This window comes from Osmerus eperlanus, chromosome 10 (assembly GCF_963692335.1).
Source record: "Osmerus eperlanus chromosome 10, fOsmEpe2.1, whole genome shotgun sequence".
NCBI lineage: Eukaryota > Metazoa > Chordata > Actinopteri > Osmeriformes > Osmeridae > Osmerus > Osmerus eperlanus.
In genome coordinates, this window is record NC_085027.1 from 4,752,126 (window position 1) to 4,773,642 (window position 21,517).

The 21,517-nt window shown below is 40.0% G+C and overlaps 3 protein-coding genes across 5 annotated transcripts; all 3 read left to right on the top strand.

Annotated features, from left to right (window-relative positions):
- The first annotated feature begins 215 nt into the window (after positions 1–215).
- Positions 216–11,380, top strand: alpk3b (alpha-kinase 3b). 3 transcript variants are annotated; one of them, XM_062471041.1, is made up of 14 exons: positions 216–635; positions 1,687–1,725; positions 1,949–2,070; positions 2,200–2,317; positions 2,408–3,046; positions 7,560–8,218; positions 8,540–8,687; positions 8,791–8,918; positions 9,008–9,043; positions 9,142–9,416; positions 9,568–9,656; positions 9,752–9,969; positions 10,072–10,120; positions 10,283–11,380. In XM_062471041.1, exons 1-14 carry the CDS (start codon positions 502–504, stop codon positions 10,590–10,592), a joined length of 2,964 nt encoding a protein of 987 aa, XP_062327025.1. In that variant the 5' UTR covers positions 216–501; the 3' UTR covers positions 10,593–11,380. The 3 variants fall into 3 exon arrangements, with proteins under 3 accessions (XP_062327025.1, XP_062327023.1, XP_062327024.1); XM_062471039.1 differs by having other exon boundaries at positions 222–635; positions 2,408–4,313; positions 6,046–8,218; XM_062471040.1 differs by lacking the exon at positions 1,687–1,725 and having other exon boundaries at positions 223–635; positions 2,408–4,313; positions 6,046–8,218.
- Positions 11,381–16,183: 4,803 nt separating this feature from the next.
- On the top strand, positions 16,184–18,449 carry sec11a (SEC11 homolog A, signal peptidase complex subunit). The gene is made up of 6 exons (XM_062471749.1): positions 16,184–16,357; positions 16,979–17,088; positions 17,168–17,317; positions 17,466–17,585; positions 17,911–17,968; positions 18,057–18,449. The coding sequence occupies exons 1-6, from the start codon at positions 16,307–16,309 to the stop codon at positions 18,105–18,107; spliced, it is 540 nt and encodes a 179-aa protein (XP_062327733.1). The 5' UTR covers positions 16,184–16,306; the 3' UTR covers positions 18,108–18,449.
- A 1,444-nt stretch (positions 18,450–19,893) lies between these two features.
- On the top strand, positions 19,894–20,965 carry nmbb (neuromedin Bb). Its single transcript, XM_062471313.1, has 3 exons — positions 19,894–20,120; positions 20,317–20,504; positions 20,611–20,965. The coding sequence occupies exons 1-3, from the start codon at positions 19,955–19,957 to the stop codon at positions 20,650–20,652; spliced, it is 396 nt and encodes a 131-aa protein (XP_062327297.1). The 5' UTR covers positions 19,894–19,954; the 3' UTR covers positions 20,653–20,965.
- Positions 20,966–21,517: the final 552 nt, after the last annotated feature.

Here is a 21,517-nt window from a genome sequence, read left to right on the forward strand (position 1 = left end):
GGTGAAGGGGCTACGCATGCTCATGTTTGATTGTAAATTGCAGTGGCTTGAGCTGAAGCAAAGGGGGGGGTCTCTTCTGAAGGACAAAAAGCAACTTTTGAGTTGGTGAGTTGACTAGTTACAGAGATCGTATGGAAACTAGCTTGATTACATTTGGCAATGTCCTGGATGTGTCAACAAGTGGAGGACTCATTCTAGCAACTTATTTCTGGAAAGCATCTCCCATTTGGATGTATGATTCAGTGTTGTGAGGGATTGTGTTAGACTTGAGTTTCTGAGTTCCTGCTCCTCCTATCAATCCCAAATTATAAACCTTTTTTTTTTTTTTTAAGTCAGTCGAATCAATTATCCAAGTTCTTAATGTGACTTTCTCTTTTCTTTCAGTTGCTCCCTGGTTTACATCAGACAGGGAAAGAAGACAAAACACTTTTTAACAGGACATCTGAGGAATTTCTCCTGAAAACAATATCGGTGGTGGTCTGAACATTTCCCTGGGTGGATATGGGTTCCAGGAGGGTAGTAACACGCTCTTACTCAGGAGATGGAAGATCTGGTTTTAACAATGGGGATGATGTCACTGGAAGTAGCAGAGCCAGTGGTCTCAGTTACCTCTCTGGTGTCAGACCAGAAAACAGGTAAAACTCTCCATTTGGATAAATTATTGGGACACGAAAAACATCTGTATCACATATTCTCTTTAAATCAACTGAATGGTTACTGTGAAACTATGTTTGCATACTTCGGCTGTATTGATGTGTTTTGTTCTTTGTTAGTTTCCATGGTGTTTGAACTGTTTGAATGCATAGTTGATAAGAAACTCTCTAACACTCTGCACTTGCTTGTAAAAAAAAAGTGACTGTGAGGGTCAGCTATTTATAAACTTCATTGCATTGCCTTAAAATAATGCTTAACATTCATCAAAATGTCTTCAGTACAGTATATTCAAAAACAGGACAAAAACCTTTTGCAGCCTACTTTTCTACTGGGGCCTGGTTGCATGACCAGATTTAAGTAGGAATAAATAAAACACATTCATTGTAATTTAACTGAAAATAAATCTGTATTGAAAAACAAGAGGCAGTTATGTAACTCCTGACAGCATTAATAAGTTTTATTTTTTCATTTTTAGAGTTGTTGTTTTGTTTGGTTTCCATACAGGAAATTGGCAATGTGAAGTCATGCAACATTAGCACACTGTCCTTAAACAGCACCATATCAGAGTTAACTGCCCCTGTGACTGAAATAGATGACAACACCAGACAGAGATCAAGTGACCATACATAAGCACCGAATTAATGATGCAGTCCTCATTATAGGCTGGAAATTCATCAATGTTCTGTCACCCATGGGATGTTATTTGCCGCATATAAGCATGCTTCAATACATTCTGTATTGAATTCATCAAACAGATGAGCATGTATGTCTCATCACTGTAAAATGATTTCATATGGACAAAGATTTGGCACAGTGTAAGCGATTGAAAGATCTACACCTAAAACCCCTCACATGTACATTACAAACATACTTACAATTGGACAAAAGTGTACAATTTGTTAATGACTGACGTTGTTATAGATACGTTGATGTAATTCAAATATAACTTTGTCCATATGTATATCTTAACATGTCTAAACATACATGCATAATGCCTGATAAGCTGCTTTTATTTGCCTCCCCTCTGCATAGCCAATCACGTCACAGGTTTTCTCAATACAGGCAATCAAGGTATTGTAACTAAAGCAATCGCTCAAAAATCAATTTGACCTAACCCTTTCACGTTGTACTGACACTTGACATATATAGTGTATGTGGTGCTGCAGTATAAACCAAAAACAAAAAGCTGAAGTTATGTATCAGACTAACCATCTCAATGGTTGCAAAATTGCCTGAGAATGAGATTGAGAGACTGTGTTTACAGTTCAGCTAACCAGCTGACTGTGTTTTTCAGGAGTACCTTCTGTAGTGTTATGGCACATTTAACGGAGGAGACCCAGCCATCCTTTGAGTCAACCTTAAAATCTAGAGCAGTGTCTGAGGCCAGTAATGTGAAATTCATCTGTGTGGTGACAGGTAAACTCTCAACGGTGCAACACTGTATCTGTAAAGTTGTTTTTGTATTTGTAATGTCAAATGTCCTTCTTCAGATTTTTTCTGTGTCTGTTTATTGTAACAATGTACTGACTTTTAATTTCTTTCCAGGTAATCCTGCTCCCGAAGTCACATGGTATAAAGATGACATACAACTGGACAGATACTGTGGACTTCCTAAATATGAAGTCTCCCGCAATGGACAGAATCATTCCTTGCACATTTACAAGTATGTGATTTCACAGTTAAAATGTTGTTTAACCTTGTTGACTGAGACATTGTTTGCATTTGCTAAAACATAAAACGATATTCCCTGTAGTTGCACTTTGGAGGATGCAGCCATTTACCAAGCATCAGCGCGGAACAGCAAAGGTATTGTGTCTTGCTCTGGGGTTCTGGAGGTGGGAACAATGAGCGAATACAAGATCCACCAACAGTACTTTGCCAAGCTAAAGCAGAAGGCTGAAAACAAGCGCAGGGACCTGGAGGACCCCAAGCTGTGGGAGAAGGAGGACCATGAGCCTGGACGTCAAGAGCAGCTACGGACCATCAGTCCTGACCGCTCCCAACGGAAACGGCGGTCCCCCATGGAGGCCAGCCTCAGCACCCCTAGTTCCATCGAAGAAGAGGGGGCTGAGGAGAACATCTCTGTCCCAGACAGAGAGTCAGAGGTCAGGCTACAGGAGACGTGTACAGAGGGAATCGAGAATTCCATACCAGTGACTAATGGGACCGCATCCTCCATCTCTGATGGTCAGCCTGCAAAAGAAAATGGCAGCAATGGCATCACATACATATATGATTCAGTGCAAAAGACCTTCTCTGCACAACCACCCAAGGCACCGTTTGCCAAGAAGAAGATAAAGATCTCTAACGGAGAGGGGCATGTGAATTCTGATAGCCAGGTAGAGATAGTGTCTGAGGACAGAGGCACAATTGAAGAGGCCAGTGTGTTAACGTGCCAAATCGATTCTTCATACTCACAGAGAACAGATGATGAGGCGATGGAAGTAGAGAGTTCTGCTCCAGATAACATACAAGAGAACAACATCAGTGTGTCTGTGTTGCAGGAAAAGGTTCAAGTTGAAGGGACGTTGCCAGCCCCCTTAAACAAGGATCCCTGTCTTGACCCTTTTTCTGCTGTGTCTCCATCAGTGAAGGAAATCCAAGGAAAAAAGAGTGGAAATGATGTGGAGAAGGAGAAGACTCGGAATATAGAATCTAAGGAACCTAAGGTGAAACGTGAGGTAGAGTCTAAGGACATTTTAAAGAATGTGGGTGCAAATTCACCCATCTCGTCAGAACCAAAACCTAAAACTTCAGTCACACCCCTACAGGTTTTGAGTACGTCAGTGGTGGAGGTTAAGACATGTCCAGAGGATGGTTCAATCATGGAGGTAGATGTGAAGCCATTACACAAGCCCTCACAACTAAACCCCATAAACAAGCCCTCATCATTAGAACCCACACACAAGTCCTCATCATTGGAACCCACACACAAGCCGTCATCACTAAAACCCATTAACAAGCCCTCATCAGTGGAACCCACACGCAAGCCGTCATCACTAAAACCCACACACAAGCCCTCATCAGTGGAACCCACACACAAGCCCTCATCACTAAAACCCACACACAAGCCCTTAGCATTGGAACCCACACACGAGCCCTCACTACTAAAACCCACACACAAGCACTCAGCATTGGAACCCACACACAAGCCCTCACCACTAAAACCCATAAACAAGCCCTTATCAGTGGAACCCACACAAAAGCCCTCATCACTAAAACCCACACAGAAGCCCTCAGCTTTGGAACCCACACACAAGCTCTCATCAGTGGAACCCACACACAAGCCCTCATCACTAAAACCCACACACAAGCCCTTAGCATTGGAACCCACACACAAGCTCAGAGCATTGGAACCCACACACATGCCCTCAGCATTGGAACTTTCTGAATTAGAGTCTATACACAGCACTCTTGTAAATAAATCTAAAGTTACTGTGGAAGACCCAGCAACAGTTGGTGTTGGGGGTTTGAGTTCTGATACTTCCATTAATGGAGCTGCAGCTATCATGGGCCCAGACTCTGTAGCGACCCCATGTGACAGAGAGAATGGATTTCCTCAGCATCCGTGTGAACAGTCAAGAGATCAGCTGTCTGGGAAGGAAACAAGCAGCAGTCTAAAGAATGCATCTGTGTCTCTGCCTCCGCTGCGGGCTGAGGTGAGTGGCCCTGTTCCCTATGAGCTCATGAGTGCTTTGCGTTTCCAACACAAGCCAGATCAGTAACACAAGCACCCCATGTCTATTTATAGGCTTTACAAGTATGCCTCGAATTGACAAGACGTATGAGTTGTGACACATGCGTTAACAAATGTAATAGGTATATTCCCGCTACACATATCACATGGTTGAAGAGCATGAGCACAGATATCAGTGAGCGGAAAGGCCACAGGAGGTATTTGTTTACAATATGTGCTTTGTGTAATCTAGATTTAGCTATTCATAATCCTTGTCTGACAGCATAGCAACTGTTGGTAGTCTTGGTGAAGAACTATTGAATCACAATGGAACAGATGGTGTTGTGATGACGCTTTAAAAGGTCTCAGATTTGCTATGAGAGGGACCACTTATGACCAAGACATTTTCTACTCTTGAGGGATGAATATTGTTGCACTGTAGCCAGTAACTACATTTTTAGTAACTGGCATCAAACCCCCTCCTTTGTTACACTGCTGTGATTCAGATGGATCTTATTGAGGAGCTCCAAAGCGCATTATCTACATTCCATTCTCCTTATGCTAAGTCTTGAAATACCCCCTCCCCCAACTGAGTCAAGGCATGGCTTGTCCAGTATACCCTTCACTGGGCTAAATATGCATCAGTGAACCCTGAGGTGGAGAGAAACTGCTGTCCACTCCTTAATGTTTAAATGTATATGAATCCCTCTGTATCTCTATGTATTCCAAATGTAATATTTTGATATCATGTATTCCTAACCGAGTTTGATTCAAAACTTGATGTATTGCCCCCCCACCTTCCTGTCTTCAGCCTTATTTGTTTGTTTATTTTTTATTATGGCTCAGGTAACATAACATAGCAGCGTGTCAGTTGCGTGCAGGATTCAGGGGTTGTCCCATTCACAGATGGACTGACACATGACAGAGGCATCCAATTAAAACCTATTGTGCTCATCTTAATTTCAGCTCCCTTGCTGCTGTGTTGAGTGTGGATTGGAGTCAATCTTAAAACAACTGGTATCAGCTTTTCATGGTTGTCCCAAGTGTGACAACAACATAAAACATGACAGTCCTGATAACACTAATATTTTCATATTATTATGGATTATTCTAGTTTGAACTCTGGCCTTGTGCTTTCTATCCACAGTGAAGTATAAAATCTGTGTTTGGACATTGAGGTTAATTCAAGAACAGACTGATTTACAACTTTGGAAAAAAGTGTTACATCATGTTGTTGAGTAGGTGCCAGTTAGTGTGTTTTTCAGACGGCGTAGTGCTCAACACGTGAAATAAATAACAAGATGAATTGCGTATTTTAATATATGTAGATGGATCATCTTTCTCCTCTCTGCTTTAATCTCTGATTTACTGAAGCCATAGCGTCAGCCAAAAACGCTTGATATCCCTTTCTACTGAATATACACATCATAAAGACAGACTAAGCAACAAACAATTAATGTGTATAAATTGCTTGTATATTTTAACATTCTAGAATGATAACATTTCTAATTTCTTACAGTTTCTGTTATATATTTTTTTATTTCATACTGACTATGATCAGTGTCAACTGTTTTTTCCATTACTTTTGATATCTGTCGCTTTGGCTATGTTGTTACCGCCTTTATAGTTATATGTGTTTATGCATGTCCAGCATAGTTATGGATAAAGGAATAAGTATTTACAGCATGGAAACCTCTGCTTGTTTGTGCCTCAAGGTTACACAGGCCCACACACAGACGAAGAGGAATGAAGCACCTGTCGACCCAGAACCGTTAACCACCCGCAGTGAGCTGGATGTACAATCCCTGCCACAGCCTCCATCGGAGAGAGAGGTCACGACAGATGCCGACCAAACTCCCACTTTGCACAATGCTAGCCGAACTGCCAGTGACAAAATGACGCAGAGCACATGGGATCATTCCGGAGGATCAAGAGAAAGTCATACAGTACCTTTTAAAGAAGCACTAAAGTCACCCCTCGAAAGCCTGGGGGAAAGTGAGAACTCCTTAGGGTGTAACATTTCACCCACACTCCTGCCAGGCCAAGTTGAGAAAGCTATAAAAACTGTTGGTGGGACAAAGATTCAAGATGAAAAGATCGTAGAGGGCACTGGTGGACTACGAGTGCAGAAAGACAATTTTGCCTCTTCGGGGGAAAAGGCTGAAAACGAAACTAACATTGAAATGGAAAGAACTGTAAATCAAATAGAAAAGCAAAATGGTAACAATATTGTGATGGATGTAACAGGTGTAGAGATGGAAAAGAATGTAGCAGTATTGAAGACTAAGAAGTGTTCGGTTATACAAAAAATTTATTCTCCACATCTAAGTCTTGAGACCATCCCCGACAGCACACAGATAACAGAAACACATTCAAACCCTTCAGCACAAAAACCAAATGACTCTAAAGACCTTCCAAAACCTATAGCCAGTGTCATGTCGGTTGCTGACATTTTAAGGGCACAATTGAAGGCATTTACCTCTACACTGATTAGCTCAGCGACACCCATACAAAACCCTGTTCACTGTTTTAATGCAGATCTTCAACCAACACTCCCCCAATCAGCAGCAGTTCAAGATATTAAACCAAACCCAATGATAATAATGGATGACACAGAATTAATTAAGAATTTGGGAAAACCTAAGATTGGGAAGGAGACCAACAATTGTTCTCTTTCTGCTGGTTCTGATGTCCCGTCAGGCCATGAGGAACATAGACGTGATACTGGAATTAAGCTAGTGCAGTCCACCAGCATTGTCAGTCCCATAATTGAGACCTTAACCACTGAGTTTGATATTCCTTCTATTTCTATTAGAGACAAACGCAACACTTTTGAAAACAGAAATCCCAATATGGCAAAGGAAAATTATTGTGTTATGGATACAGGACAGGATGCACCTTTGGAGCATAAACCTAATATGTGTCTAATTGGGCCTGAAAGTATACAAATAGACTCTGCTTTACTTACTCAAAATCATAAGTTGGCCAGTGGCGTTACCCCAATATCAGTTCCGCCGCTCAAGATTTTCCAAGAGCATAAGCAAGTCCAAGAAAATACCACAGAGGAAATTGATTCTTTACAGTCTGTACTGCCAAAGGTCAGCAGTCAACACAATCAGGTTTCTTGTCCTTCAGTTCTCAGTTCACTTCCTTGTGACACTGAAAAACTTTCATATACAAAGAGGCCAGAATGTCTGATAAATACGACCCCAACAGTGCCACCTGTCAGTGATAACTGCTTAAAAAACACTCAACCAGATACAGCAATGTTTGTAGACCAACTAGAGGGACATCAACATGATATGCCACAACTCAGTTCACAGACAATGCAAAGACTGGACTCTCATGTGCCTGCTTTAGGTCCTGAGACACAGGAGCCAAAGATTCCCACTATTAGTCTGCCTTGCTCCAAAACCAAAGATATCAAGTTGGAGGATACCAAGATGGACTATTTGGTTTCTGTTTCAAATATTGAAGAAAACTCTTTGTTACGAAAAGGAGATAGTGCCTCTCCCCTTCCCTCAGCTACGCCACAGGAACTGGCCTCTGGGGCTCGCCGCAAAATTTTCATCCCCAAATCTAAAGGGGACGATGCAGACACTGCACCACCACCTGACATCCAAAGTCCAAGAGAAGAGGTCCCTAAGAGGACCAGCAGGCTGTCCCCTGACACCCCCCCCTTGTCCCCTAGTTTATCCCGCAGGTCACCCCTGCTCCAGCCTCCGAGCGGTCAGGCCACCCCCTTCCCTACAGAGAGACGCTCCCCTCTGCCCAGCAGGAGAAAAGTCATTTCTGACGCCCCCAAACAGATGCAGGAGCCTGCTCAGACCGACACTGCCAAACCTGAGGAGAAACCAGCAGATAAAGACAAGCACAACCCATTTAAAGGTGAGACTTCTGTCATGTTAATGCAGTGTCAAAATGATGGATTGTGTTGTTCTGTGTTCCGGAAGTGGTTTCCTCAAATGAAGGCAGCCACTGCGGCATTCTTTTCTTTGGCTCAGCTGCAGTAGGAAGTGTTATGGAGAGCCTCTGTTTATCCCTCTGCTTGTTTGCTTTGACACTGTAATGCAAAGGGGGTCAGCTACTCGTCAGAGATTAACGAGATACGCTTCATTGATATGGGATCCATATTTTAAGAAGGTGCAACATGAGGATGTGTATATGTTTACCTAGTTGTTCCTGCTGGGGGTCCCTGTCTCATTGCAGCTCCTCAGGTTATCCGTAAGATTAGGGGGGAACCTTTCTCAGATGCCTCAGGACATCTGAAACTGTGGTGCCAGTTCTTCAACGTGCTCAGCGACTCTAGTATCAAGTGGTACAGAGATGATGTGCAGATTGCTGAGGTTAAAAGAAGGTACTGTAAGCCTCAAGTCGGCCTTTAAAAATAATTTTTCCAAAAATGTTGTACTGTACACCCTTTGCCGTTTTGGAATATATATCTCCCATTTCTTTCCCAGTGCAGGAGATGAGACTCAAGTAGCATTAGCCATTGTCCAGACTTCGAGCAGAGACTGTGGCGTTTATGGATGCACAATCAACAATGAATACGGAACAGACTCAACAGACTTCCTTCTTAGTAATGATAGTATGTTATCTGATTTATATCTCTATAAATTCCAAATATATATCATTACGTTGGAAATTCCACTAATGTTTTATTCATTCTTTCTCCAGTTCTTGCCGGCATGTTTTTGCGTGAGGATCTAGAGGGTAAGAAAGCATTTTTTGTGAATTTGACCGATTGTGTGCTCATTTCTTTTTCATTATTACTTCTTAGATACTATGTCCTTGTTTTTTCCCCTGTGTAGTGGGAGAGGAGATTGAGATGACACCTCTGCTGTTCAACAAGGGACTGGTTGACTCCGGGCTCTGGGGTAGCAAGTTCTTTGGGCGTATCATGATGACAGAAAATCATATTGGTGAGGGTTGCTCCCGCAAGACCTGTAGGGCAAAGGTCATCTATGGCCTAGAGCCTGTGTTTGAGTCAGGGACCACCTGTATTATCAAGGTGCGCAACCCGATTGCCTATGGAGCCAAGGAGGAGGGCAACCTGATAGAAAGGAACTTGGCGATCACCCAGCTGGTAAGGCCCATTTATTATTATTTTCCTTTCCAATGCGTTGTGCATTTTGTACATTACAGACATAGATATAATAAGACATGACACAAGTTGTCAATGCTGTGAACCTCTCAACAGAATTGTTTTGCAGTGCAAATATTGTGTTCCTCAACAGGAATGTAAGATTCACAACATTGCTCGGGAATACTGCAAAATCTTTGCTGCAGAAACCAGAGTAATAGAAAACTTTGGGCTGGCACTGGAGTGAGTATGACATAATTTCAACACTGGCCAAAGTATATACATTACTCATTCACTTTACATCAGTACTCATTCATACCCACTATTATGTTTTGAAGAGTGATTCCACTCTACATGATGTACCGGCCTGCAAACACCATCCCTCATGCCACAGTGGAGGCAGATTTGACGGGGGTTTATCTGAAGTACTGCTTTCAAGATGCTACAGGCAGGCTCATCATGAGGGTAGGCTCAGAGGTAGAACAGAAGTGCTGTGCTCTCCAACACTGGGTCCACCAATGGACCAATGGCAACCTACTGCTCACTCATCTGGAAGGTACAAAGTGGGGTCCAGCTGAGCTGATTGACATAACTTCTCATTTTAGGTATGAATGATGAAGGCTGTGATTTCATTTTGTTTTGTGTAATTACATTGCAGGTGTTGACACCAAGATCAGCAACATTGGAATTTCCATCCAAACAAAAGGGTTGGTATCTCGATTTCCTGGTGTGTTGCTTTCATAGGAAAAAGAGCATTTGACATCATTTCAACTCTCAAACGTTTTTGCATATTTATAACAAGTTGCATCTTCTTGTGACTAAACCAAACATTACTAAACTAAAACATTTCTCACTATTGTCCGACACAGGTATCAAGGTCTCACTGCTATGGGGAATCCCAAGGTTTTTGAACAGTTTGTTTCTCAGCATCAGTGTAACTACTACTGCGGCCTTCTTAGCCTGAGAGCCCTAAAGGCTGTGGAATCGCTGCAGACACCCATCAAACCAAAAGGCTCCAGGAGCCCCATGCTCCACCGCAAAATGACACCTGGCTCCTCCAGCCCCCTGACACCCAGAAAAGCCACAGCCAGTCCCAGAGTGTCAAGAAAGTCTGAATCTGAAGACACCAAGGCCAACACCAAATTCAAGGCTGAAGAGACTCCCAAAGTTGTCGGGTAGAGTTACTTTATTGTCACAGGCTTAATTAAATTAAATTGATGATGGTTATATCTTCATGCGTAAGCTTGTGCGGATCTAGGAGCTAGCCTGAGACCAAAGGCTGGTGACCCTGCCCCCAAGCTGTGACTGAAATATGCAGAGTTCTGGATCCTCAGAGATATCGGAAGATGGAAGTTTTAGAACAATATTACATTTCAAAGACAATGGGTTTAAAGAATGATGATGATGATGATGATGATGATAATGATCTTCATCACCATCCAAATGTAACCTGTTGATGCACTCATTTCATTGCATATATTCCCAAACAAATTGTCTGTACTCTAAAAAAGGTTTATATTGTACTGTATATCAATTATCATTGTATATCACAAAGTGTGCATCCCAGCTTTGCCTCAGGTCTCCAAAGGTACATCAGGTTGGTGTTATTTGTACTGTTTTGAATTGATCTAGTGGTCTGATTTATATAGATTTATGAGAAGCTCTTTTTTATTCAAAGGGATAGCATTGGGATCAGAGCGAACAATCTTTAAAAGAAAAAGTAGCTTGGACTCTGGATTCTGCAAAAGTAACAATAGTATGTAAGCTATAGCTCATCTGAGAGTCATATTTCATGTAGACCTATTCCATGACACTGTTATACAGTGGAAAATGACTGTGCTTTTTATACTGTAACTATTCTAACTGGTCTTGTTACAGTGTTTTCCATTTTTAGAGTGTGTCTCGTTGAATAATACGCTGTCAAAATAAAATACATCACATTTCAAATTAACTTTTTCGTGTTTCGATGCAACTCGTTTGTCTATGAGTTTGTTTCAAAGAATTTGAGCGACCTGAAAAAACATTTAACATGCCTCATTCATGGGAAATATGTAGCAGGCAATGCCAATGTAATCAAAAGCATCCTGCCTTGCCTATCTGACATAGGTTGCCTTCAAAATGTATTGTCTCAGTAGGTGAGGTTCTCAGTATCTCACTGACCTCTGTTATCTGAAAGGGCAAAGTCACATTCAGTTCTGTCATCACATAGCCTTGATATACTGCACCACAGTGTCTATGAATAGGATTGCTATACTGAAGCATGCGACTGATAATAACCCAATCGTTTATTATCAAAACTATTTAAAGCATTACAAGCATGAGCAACATCTGTGAGAGACAAATACTCAAAAGTAATACAATTACGACGTTTTCTAGGGACATTAAGAAGATAAGGACATTTTCATATTTGGTGTTCATTCTCAACAAGAGTTTATGATGTGTTTTGGCCTAGAGTACGAGTCAGAAATGCATGATAATATAGAAAATTAAGGTGTTCAGGCAGGACCAGGTTGGTGAAATACAAAGTGACTTGGAATGGGATTTTCACTAGGATACATGAATTCCATGTATGTTGGGGTCATAACCTACTATAAAGTCTACCACATACTATAGGCTATTTCTAATTTAACACAAATTCAATTTGCGCAAGAGAATTAATTAATGGGTGGTAGGAGATACAAGCCCCTCCCAACTCGATGCAATGTATCGTGAGAAACTGATAGAATGTATTTCTACTGTAATACATATTTTATGAATGTATCCACTCACTCAAATGTTAACATCTAAATTGCTGAGGTTGGCTACACATTATGCCCAAGGGCATGTATACCATATCTCCAATCTGAATTACATTCTGCACACTAGATGTCAGACTCACTCAAAGTCAATTCAGGTCCGTTTGCTATGTTTTTCAATTGCAATTTAAATGATCCTTTTAACCTCCTTGCTTGTATGACTGTTTTCGTTTTTTTCTTGTGTCATACCAAATTACTAACTTCGTCACGATCATCATTTGTAACTTTTAATTGAGTCATTGATCACGTAAGCAGTGGCTGCGCTTGCATGTGTCCACCACATGGTGTTCCCCTCCTGGTCCTCGTCAGAACGCTGTGTCACATGTGATAATCGTTCTGTTAGAAGGGGTCAGGGACTGTCAGCAGGAAAACATGATTGACTGACATATCTCCTTGATGCTGGCGGATTCCATTAGACAGAAGGCATTACTCACTTCAGGTTTGAATAGATTTGTGAAACATCTGAAGGGGATCTCCTTGACAGCAAGTCGTAAATAATAGAGCTGTGGTGTTATTGGATGTTTGGTCTGATAGCACTGCTAGCAGCAAAAGAGGGTTCGAACTGATGAAAATCACAGGCTGAGCAGTCCAAGACAGATGTATTTGATGTCATTGCCTCATACTGTACTTTCCACACCATTATCTTTATGTTGCACACTGATACAAGGCCGTAATGATTATAATATATTGTGGGGGGGGGGGGGGGGGCATCCACTATGTACTGTATTACCACTGCTTTGGATAATAAAAGTGTCTGCTACAACAACAAATGTTTATGTCGGCCTAAAGTGTATATAAAAACATTTACAATTATGCTGTGTAATGTCCACATTTTTCAAAGCTGTATCACTAAAATACAGTTCTCATTAATACAGGTCTATATTGTTTGCAGCCAGAATCTTTCTCGCGACTCATTAGCAATGTGTGTTTTTCCCACAGGCAGGATAAGAGGTGTCGGAGCTGATGACTCAGTTCTGGAGCACAGAGTTTAGGGACTAGAGAGCCTTTTAGAGATTAAAAGTTGGACTGGAGGTGTTGACAGCTTGGGGAGATTCCAGCCACTGTGGAACATGACACGTCTGCCATCTACTGTTAGTGCACTCACTGTGTCATTATATAAGAAATGTAAATTAAAGGCATGTATAGCCACTTTATTGATTGTAGACTTGCTTTGCTAACTGTCCTTCGGGTCCAAACAGAATAAAAACATTCAGTTAGTTTTCAGTAAACTTTCCTTCTTCACTTCCAGACCAAACTGTCTCTGCAAATCAAACTAATGTGATGGTAAAAGCGTTTGAAAACCATTCAAGCTGGAATGAATACTAAAGTATATATAAAGGAATTGTACCACATAAATACTCATCTAACTGCCTGGTGGCCAAAACCACAATTGTGTTACCTACAGAAACAAATGTTTGTATATACTTAGACTTAGATTGTCTTGGTGAACCCACAACTTTCAGGCCATGTCCACATCAAGCCACTCAGTTGTTAACTCAACAAATGAAACATTTGCATTTACTGTACTGTTGCCTTGAATTTTAAATATATTATTTACACTGAGCTTTGGTTTGGGGGTTTTTCTCAATGGAGCCCTCCCCCAAAAAAGAACATTATGTTGATGCCAAAAATTACTGTCCTCCCATCTACCCACTTTGTTCAGCGGAGAACAGAAAAATCTTATTTTAAGCCCACTCAAACATCTGAAAATCAGACATTCCTTAATCCAGGCAGATTTCTGTAGGAAATTATGGAGTGAAACATGTATTAACATAACTATTCACACTGAACTTAGTGAGACTGATAGGGAGAGGTAAAGAGCATTGACTCAAGTCAATTATAGTAATTTGGGAATAGAGATTCACGGCAAGACACTGCTTAAAGTGAATATTTAACATCTCTACTGATAGAAATACCACACGTACTTAATTTAAATAATTGTCACCTCAGTAGGCCTCAAATAGCCGAGTGTCCCAAGGCAATCTTGACTAATAGGGAAATGTTGAATTTACATATGATTCCATCTCACAGAAGGAGGAATGCGATGAACATGATTATGATCATCTTTGTGATTATTGGTGACATTGAAAATTATGAAAGTATTCTTTATGTGTTGTGTACAGTAAAGATGTATATCATACAAACAATAAATACTGACATCACTATAGACAATCGCATTAGACTTTAGCAGAACTATACAGTTTTAATTTCTAGATGTATCATTTTAATTATAATAGCAGTAGTTATAAGCAGTAGTTTGCATCAGGTCACACATCTAATTCAGAGCAACATCAATCAAACAGTGTGACAGAGTGTATTATCATTGCATTGTATTTTCACAGATTGGAAAAAGGAAGACTTTTATGTGATTCATAAGGACATGGGTCAGGACAAGGGTCAGCTGCAACCGGTTGGACGTTGAACTCACATTGCAGTGCTTGTCCTTAATTATAATTGGATAGAGGATGTGATTCTGACCATTTAAGCAGATTGCATGGAAAGCATCACACGCTCCTAAATGTCACAGAACAGATGGCATTTGAAAAACTTTTATCTCTAATCCACAAAACGTTACAGGCTGCCATTGTCTCCCCACTGTCACTGGGCTGACTGTCAATGCCAGGGTAATCTACCTCAGCGCAGCCTGCTTTTGCTGACTAGGAAATAATGACATTCTGATAAAGATCTCTTAGCCCATGCACTGGTCCCTCTCATGAGGGAAAAGGCTAAATGTTGCAGGGAAAACTAAATATTGACTAATTATGCATTACGGAAATGTTGGGTAATCTTCGGGGGTCATCTGTTCTGAGCTATCACAAGATCTAATCCAACTTCAGTTTCTTCTTCAATTTAATCTTCAACTCGGACATAATTCCCTAAAAACTAAAAATGCTCTACTGGATCATCTACAGCATTTTGTGCATGAACTAAGCAAGAAAGGTTCATCAGAAGAACCTTTTCTTCTGCATATATAACAGGCATGTGAGAACATCACCAAAACAAAACCGTGTCTTTAGTATAAGCAGTTTTCTATGTCAGGATTAGAATAATTGTTTACGCAAGAAAATATCTAAAACAGTCATTTTAATTATGCTTTTAAGCCACAAGTTTCTATGCATATCCAATATACTTGGGATATTCTCTCTCAGAGAACTATGCCATGTTCAGACTTTTTGTATTGTAAAAGGTGTTAATCTAGCTCAGAGGAGATACTGCACTGTTTCATGCCAACTCCTAACACTGCCTTCTGCCTTTCTGTATGGGCAGTGCCAGGAGCACTCTCCCTCTCTCTCTCTCTTAGAAATGCATTCGTAAACAAAAACACTATTCCTATGCCCAAGTCAGAGGCTTAAGGTAAACCTAAATGAATGACATCATCACGTTACTCAAACACTGACAGATGCTTTGAAAGTTATGAGTCACAATAATTAAGTGAACATCAAAATACGACAGACTGGTTAACAATTGAAGAAGGTCAATGATTACATATGCGTATTCTAAATGAACTCCTCCAGGAAATTGGATCGCGCACATATGTGACAAAGAATATTTACTTGATATTAATTATTAATCATACTGTTTACATTGTCTTGTGATTGCAAATATATCATATCATGGACATTTCCACACATTGAGAATACATTCTGCTAAAAAATCAAGCCAAGAAGAGCTTTGATTATTATTATTCTCAACGTAATAGAAACGCAGATGCAGTTTTATTTTTTAGGTGATGGACTCAAGCAAGTTATGTCTTTTTGAACTTAAAGTGTGATTTTCTTTTCTACTAACGATGGTTATAACAGTTATCAATAAGATACAACTGTACAACATAAGATAATTTAATTCCAGTAATTATCTTCTAAGTGCCCAAAAAACTTACTCACTTGTTACTGAATTAGCGTTGGTTCGCAGGTTTGCTCGAGCCCAAATAGAGAAGCGACACCTCAACAAAAGACATTTCATGTGGGCGGGACTTCCGACTGAGTGTACCCGGAAGATTTGGATGCAAGTTTTTCTGTAACGTGCATCCATATGTCGACCTATTTTATTATAAATTAAATGTAATATAGGTGATTTCAGAGATTTATATCCGAAACAATGTTGTCTTTAGATTTCCTAGATGATGTGCGTCGCATGAATAAGCGGCAGGTATGTGGCTACCTAAATATCGTTCATATAGTAGTAGTGCACAAATGAAAGCAGCTAACGGCTCGGGCTGGCAAACAGGGAAGCTAGCTAGTATTAGAAGCTACCTAGCTAACCAGCTAACCAGCTACTAATAAGACAAAATAGTAGTATCCTACTGTATGACTAACAAGTACACGTTATTCAAGCATCGTTATCCAGTTCGTTAGCTAATTTCAAGTTTGTTGATTTTGCTATATTTGTGTGAATACAGCATGGTGATGAATGAACAGGGCTTGCTGCTATTTTTATCTACCAAATAGTACTGTATCTTGTTCGTTAGGCTAGCTAGCAGTTGCATTCATAACTAGCTGCCTCTTAAGATGAAGAGTTTCTCTTTAAGTGTCGGTTTTACAGTGCAGACTCATCTAAGGTAATATCAGAAAAAATAATTGTAACTTGGAAACTCTTACATAACTTGCTATGTAAGTCTAGTCTTAAAAGCCTGCATTATTATGGAGCCCCACAATCTAGAAGAATAACGTAAATTTTATCATGCTGGTTAGCAAAATAATTCCATGTGTCTCAACATCACACATAGTAGACACGACTAATACACGATATTTCTCTCTTTGTGTTCTCCAGCTCTATTACCAGGTGCTGAACTTTGGTATGATTGTGTCCTCTGCGCTCATGATATGGAAAGGATTGATGGTTGTGACGGGCAGTGAAAGTCCCATTGTTGTTGTTCTCAGGTAAAGTCCATGTATGTAGTCTAGAACCTTAAAATGAAATCCTATATTCTTTCCACTAACAGTCATGTATTGTTTGCAGTGGGAGTATGGAGCCAGCTTTTCACAGAGGAGATCTCCTTTTTCTGACAAACCGAGTGGAGGACCCCATCAGGGTTGGAGAGATTGTGGTCTTCAGGATAGAGGGCAGAGAGATCCCAATAGTACACAGGGTGCTGAAGATTCATGAAAAGTAGGTTGTGTTAACATTCACAATTTGTCTCATGCATAATTTGACTGCATTATCAGATGCAGATTTGCAGAACATAATGATGCTGTTTCACAGCATTGATAGCATTGACACTTAACAAAACAACCAATGAACACATTTTTGTTTTTAGGGACAACGGAGACATAAAGTTCCTGACCAAAGGTGACAACAATGCAGTTGATGACAGAGGGCTGTACAAGCAAGGGCAGCACTGGCTGGAGAAGAAAGATGTGGTGGGGAGGGCCAGAGGGTAAGCCTCATTCAAATACAAGGAGATATCTCAGTGGTAGAGCTGGTTCAAATCCCTGCAGATACATTGCTATGGATAAACGTGTCTGCTAAGTGAATACACAATATTACAAACAACATTTGCTGGCTTAACAACATTTGTGTCTTGTACAAATGAAATCATCAGGCTGTTTGCATAATGATCATATTGAACGGACTCCAGGGGGGAAATCAGAATATCTGTACTTGTTAGTTGGTACTTCTTTTAATCAAGCAGAAAGATCACTAGGTTGAAATACTAAATTGGGGTAATGTTCTGTTCTGGTTAACGTCCATTTTATCTTTAGGTTTGTGCCATACATTGGAATTGTGACCATTCTGATGAACGATTACCCCAAATTCAAGGTAAGGTGACTGATATGCAATTGCTGTCTACAATAAAAACATCTGTGAGGAACCATCAACTCAACTTCAGTGTCACTTTTATCCCCAGTATGCTGTCCTTTTCATGCTCGGCCTGTTTGTGTTGGTCCATCGAGAGTGAGGGGATTACCAGACCAGTACTGATCGATCCCATGAAGGAAAGCTTCACCATGCCTTTCAAGACAGAATTATGTTTATTACAAAGAAGACCTTGCTTTCTTTACCATCTATTTGGCTTTTTTTGTAGAAATATGGATTGTGTGTTTATATTTCAAAGTCACAGGTGTAAAAGTATGTTGTTGAGATTTAAGTTGTAGAATGAAAAGCCAATTTTCTTTTGTCTCAAAATGTGAAATTAAATGGTTAATTGAATCCCGTTTTACTAAGGAAAGCATTGCGTAAAAATGAACTTTGTATGATAAATGAGTATGTGTGTGACAATAAAAGGATCTGTTACCTTCTATAGTTAGGCTTTGATTTTGGACCATCAATATTCACTGCATAATAACTTCCTAGGTGGTGGGAGTGGGTTTATAAATATGAATGGAAAGACAAATTGTAAAACTTAGAGACACTGAAGGGAGACATGGTGTCTCTAAAGGTCAACCAAATATAACCTTAATCTCTTTATATGTAGTCTATTCCAATCAACGTATAGTGGTAGGTGAAGTACCTGTTTTACTATGACTTTGAAATTGATCTGTACTTCAGACTCCAGCTATGTCACTCTGCTTAATTATACAAGATCTAAGGAACAACCTTTCAATACTACTTTGATTATGTGAAAAGGTTCATGCTTGTGATCTTTTAATCTTAAAAAAATGCCTGACTATATGTCAAGGCTGTATACTATTCTTTGTATACTATGCAAATTCTGAGTATACTAGTAGTATACTCAGAAATTGCAATGTTGCAATGCTGAAAAGTAACCGTCTTGAAAATGGATTTAAGCTTAAAATTCTATACTGAAATTCTGTTTTCGTGATAGTCATGCAGTAGTGTTCTGACTTTGTGTGACACAAATGACAACAGCAGTGTTAACAATGAATGTATGGAGAGATTCTGAATGGCAAAGGTTGAGAAAGGGACAATTTCAAGCAGCTTCTCCCCTTTGGACTTCCAACTTAGCACCCTGAAGTGACAAAAAGGACGGTCTGTCTAAACGGTTCTAATTTTGTGGTGATAATCAGCAGGTCCTCCTGTCCTCTGATGCAGAGGCTGGCCACATGAGCGTGCCACAACTGGTCAAATGTCACGATCATCAGAGAAACCCTGCAGTGTATCTTGGCAGGAAATTCAGTTTGTACCAAAGGGAAAGCTAAACCGATAATGAAGGATGTTTACACCTTCAGGCACCTTTACCCCAGAGATAAAATGCCATGGGTAATAACTTTTCATCTGAATAGCAACAGAAAAGGAAGGATTGTGATGTTGTGGGCTTTAAGTATTACAATTGTAAACTACAATATAAATGCTGTCTGCCAGGTTGGTCAAAAATACAGTATTTTGTCTGATTTATGAAATGTTTCAATTTTGGAATAGGTTATAACATGCTGCAGATGATCACACAATCTTTAGTGACGTTGCCTTTAAAAACGGTTGTCACTATACAAAGTAGACATACACGTTTCCCATGTAGGCTAGTTTATACATCTTCTAACGCAAAGAGGAAATGTGGAAGCAAATAGCAATACATGCCTGAAAACTCCACTCTTGCGTAAAGGTCTTCGCGCGCACGAATGTGATCCAGTAAATTAAACATTGAAAATAAATGACAGCCTGTTTGGTCAGTGGTCACCACTTAAAATTGAGAATTGCTCTGCATAAAACATGACACGCCAAAGCGAAATCCCACCCAGACCAGAATGATATAAAAGCAGGACCAACTTCAGTCCGTCACAAACAACCGCGCCATCCTCATTTGGAAATCTGCGTCTTGAGGGAAAGTTCAACATTTTTACTGTCGACATGCCAGGGATAAATTTGAACAGTTTTTGCCAATTTGGTTTCTTTACCTATCTTTTAATATTCTCTTACATTTCTGTAACATCTTCGGTAAGTTTTGATTTAACTGAGCTAAGAAATAAAGTTGCGAAAATTAAAGTCAATCCGAGAGGGAATCTATGGGCAACAGGTAAGAAATGTTGTAGCATCCAAGGTTGTCCTTTTTGCTATACACATTCTATACACTCCAAAACGCACTTGAAAAATATATTGTTCAAGTGGGTCACTATAAGGCCTTTCACTTAACAACATAATTCTCAAGTATCTAACTGCTAAAATAGATTGCAAGCAAATATTTTAACAAAGTGTTTTCTGTCAACTGCAAGGTCATTTTATGGGCAAGAAGAGTGTGATGGATAACCCAATGCTGCCGTCACCTAACGGACAAGGCGTTGATGCACTGGAGGTGTCCATGAGTCCCGAGCGGAACGGGCTTGGGGACCTTTTTCAGGAGGTTCTTAGAGTGGCGTTGCAAGCCCAGGTAGACACAGAAGAAAGTCGCTCGAAAAATCAGGTGAGCTTGGTAAACGTACCAAAAAGTATCGGACCCATTGCTCAGGAAGAAAATGAAATGTGGGGCTACGTTTGTTACTGACATGATGGCACACTTTCTATTCTAGGAGACCGGATTGTTGATGAAGATTTTAGAGAGCTACATTTAAAACAGCAGAAAGTGACACAGGAGCTTCTCGTGTAGCCTACCTGCATGCATGGACCTGGCTGAAGTCATCCGGTCAGACTCTCACTTATGGGTTGGCCAATATACAAAGACGTTCATCGATATCAAATGCTTAAATCATGATTGTATAGTTCTAATGTAAGTTCTAATAAGTTTACAGTTCATGAACATGCCATCTGCAATATAAATGGTCACAAAAGGAGATATATATGTATATTTATTTTGCTGTGCTGCATTGTACTGTTGTTTAAAGAAAATATTTATACTCAATAAAACTAATTATTTGCAGTCTGTGACTAACATGGTCATGAATGTTCCTAATGACAAATTATTACTCTGTAATACCATCTCTGGTGTTTTGGTTCTGGGGTTAAGTCAATTTATTTCTCTGTAATACCATCTCTGGTGTTTTGGTTCTGGGGTTAAGTCAATTGATTTGGTTGTCCGTGATAGCTCAACCACAAGTTTGAGATAATTCCAACATTAAAGATATCTAAATCACAAAGACATGACTCATTTCATAAGCCTTGAACCACCTTAGGTGGTATTGGCTTCACACAGCATTCACTTCAACACACAGCATGAGCGAGAAATAACTTGCATACTATGGGAAAATAACAGTAAATAAGTTAAGTACTGCTTACATAAATACCAAATGTGGGCAGGTTATATAAATGTATTCATGGGTTTGTCTTAGATATTTTCTCGAAGTGAAAAATAAATCAATATCACATTTCCCTGTCTGTATCCAACCCATATTCCTTTGGTTTTTGCCTGGAAGAATGATCTCTAGTTCTCTGGATCAATAATGCAAATGTAATATATTCCTGTTATATTGCTGCTGTAAT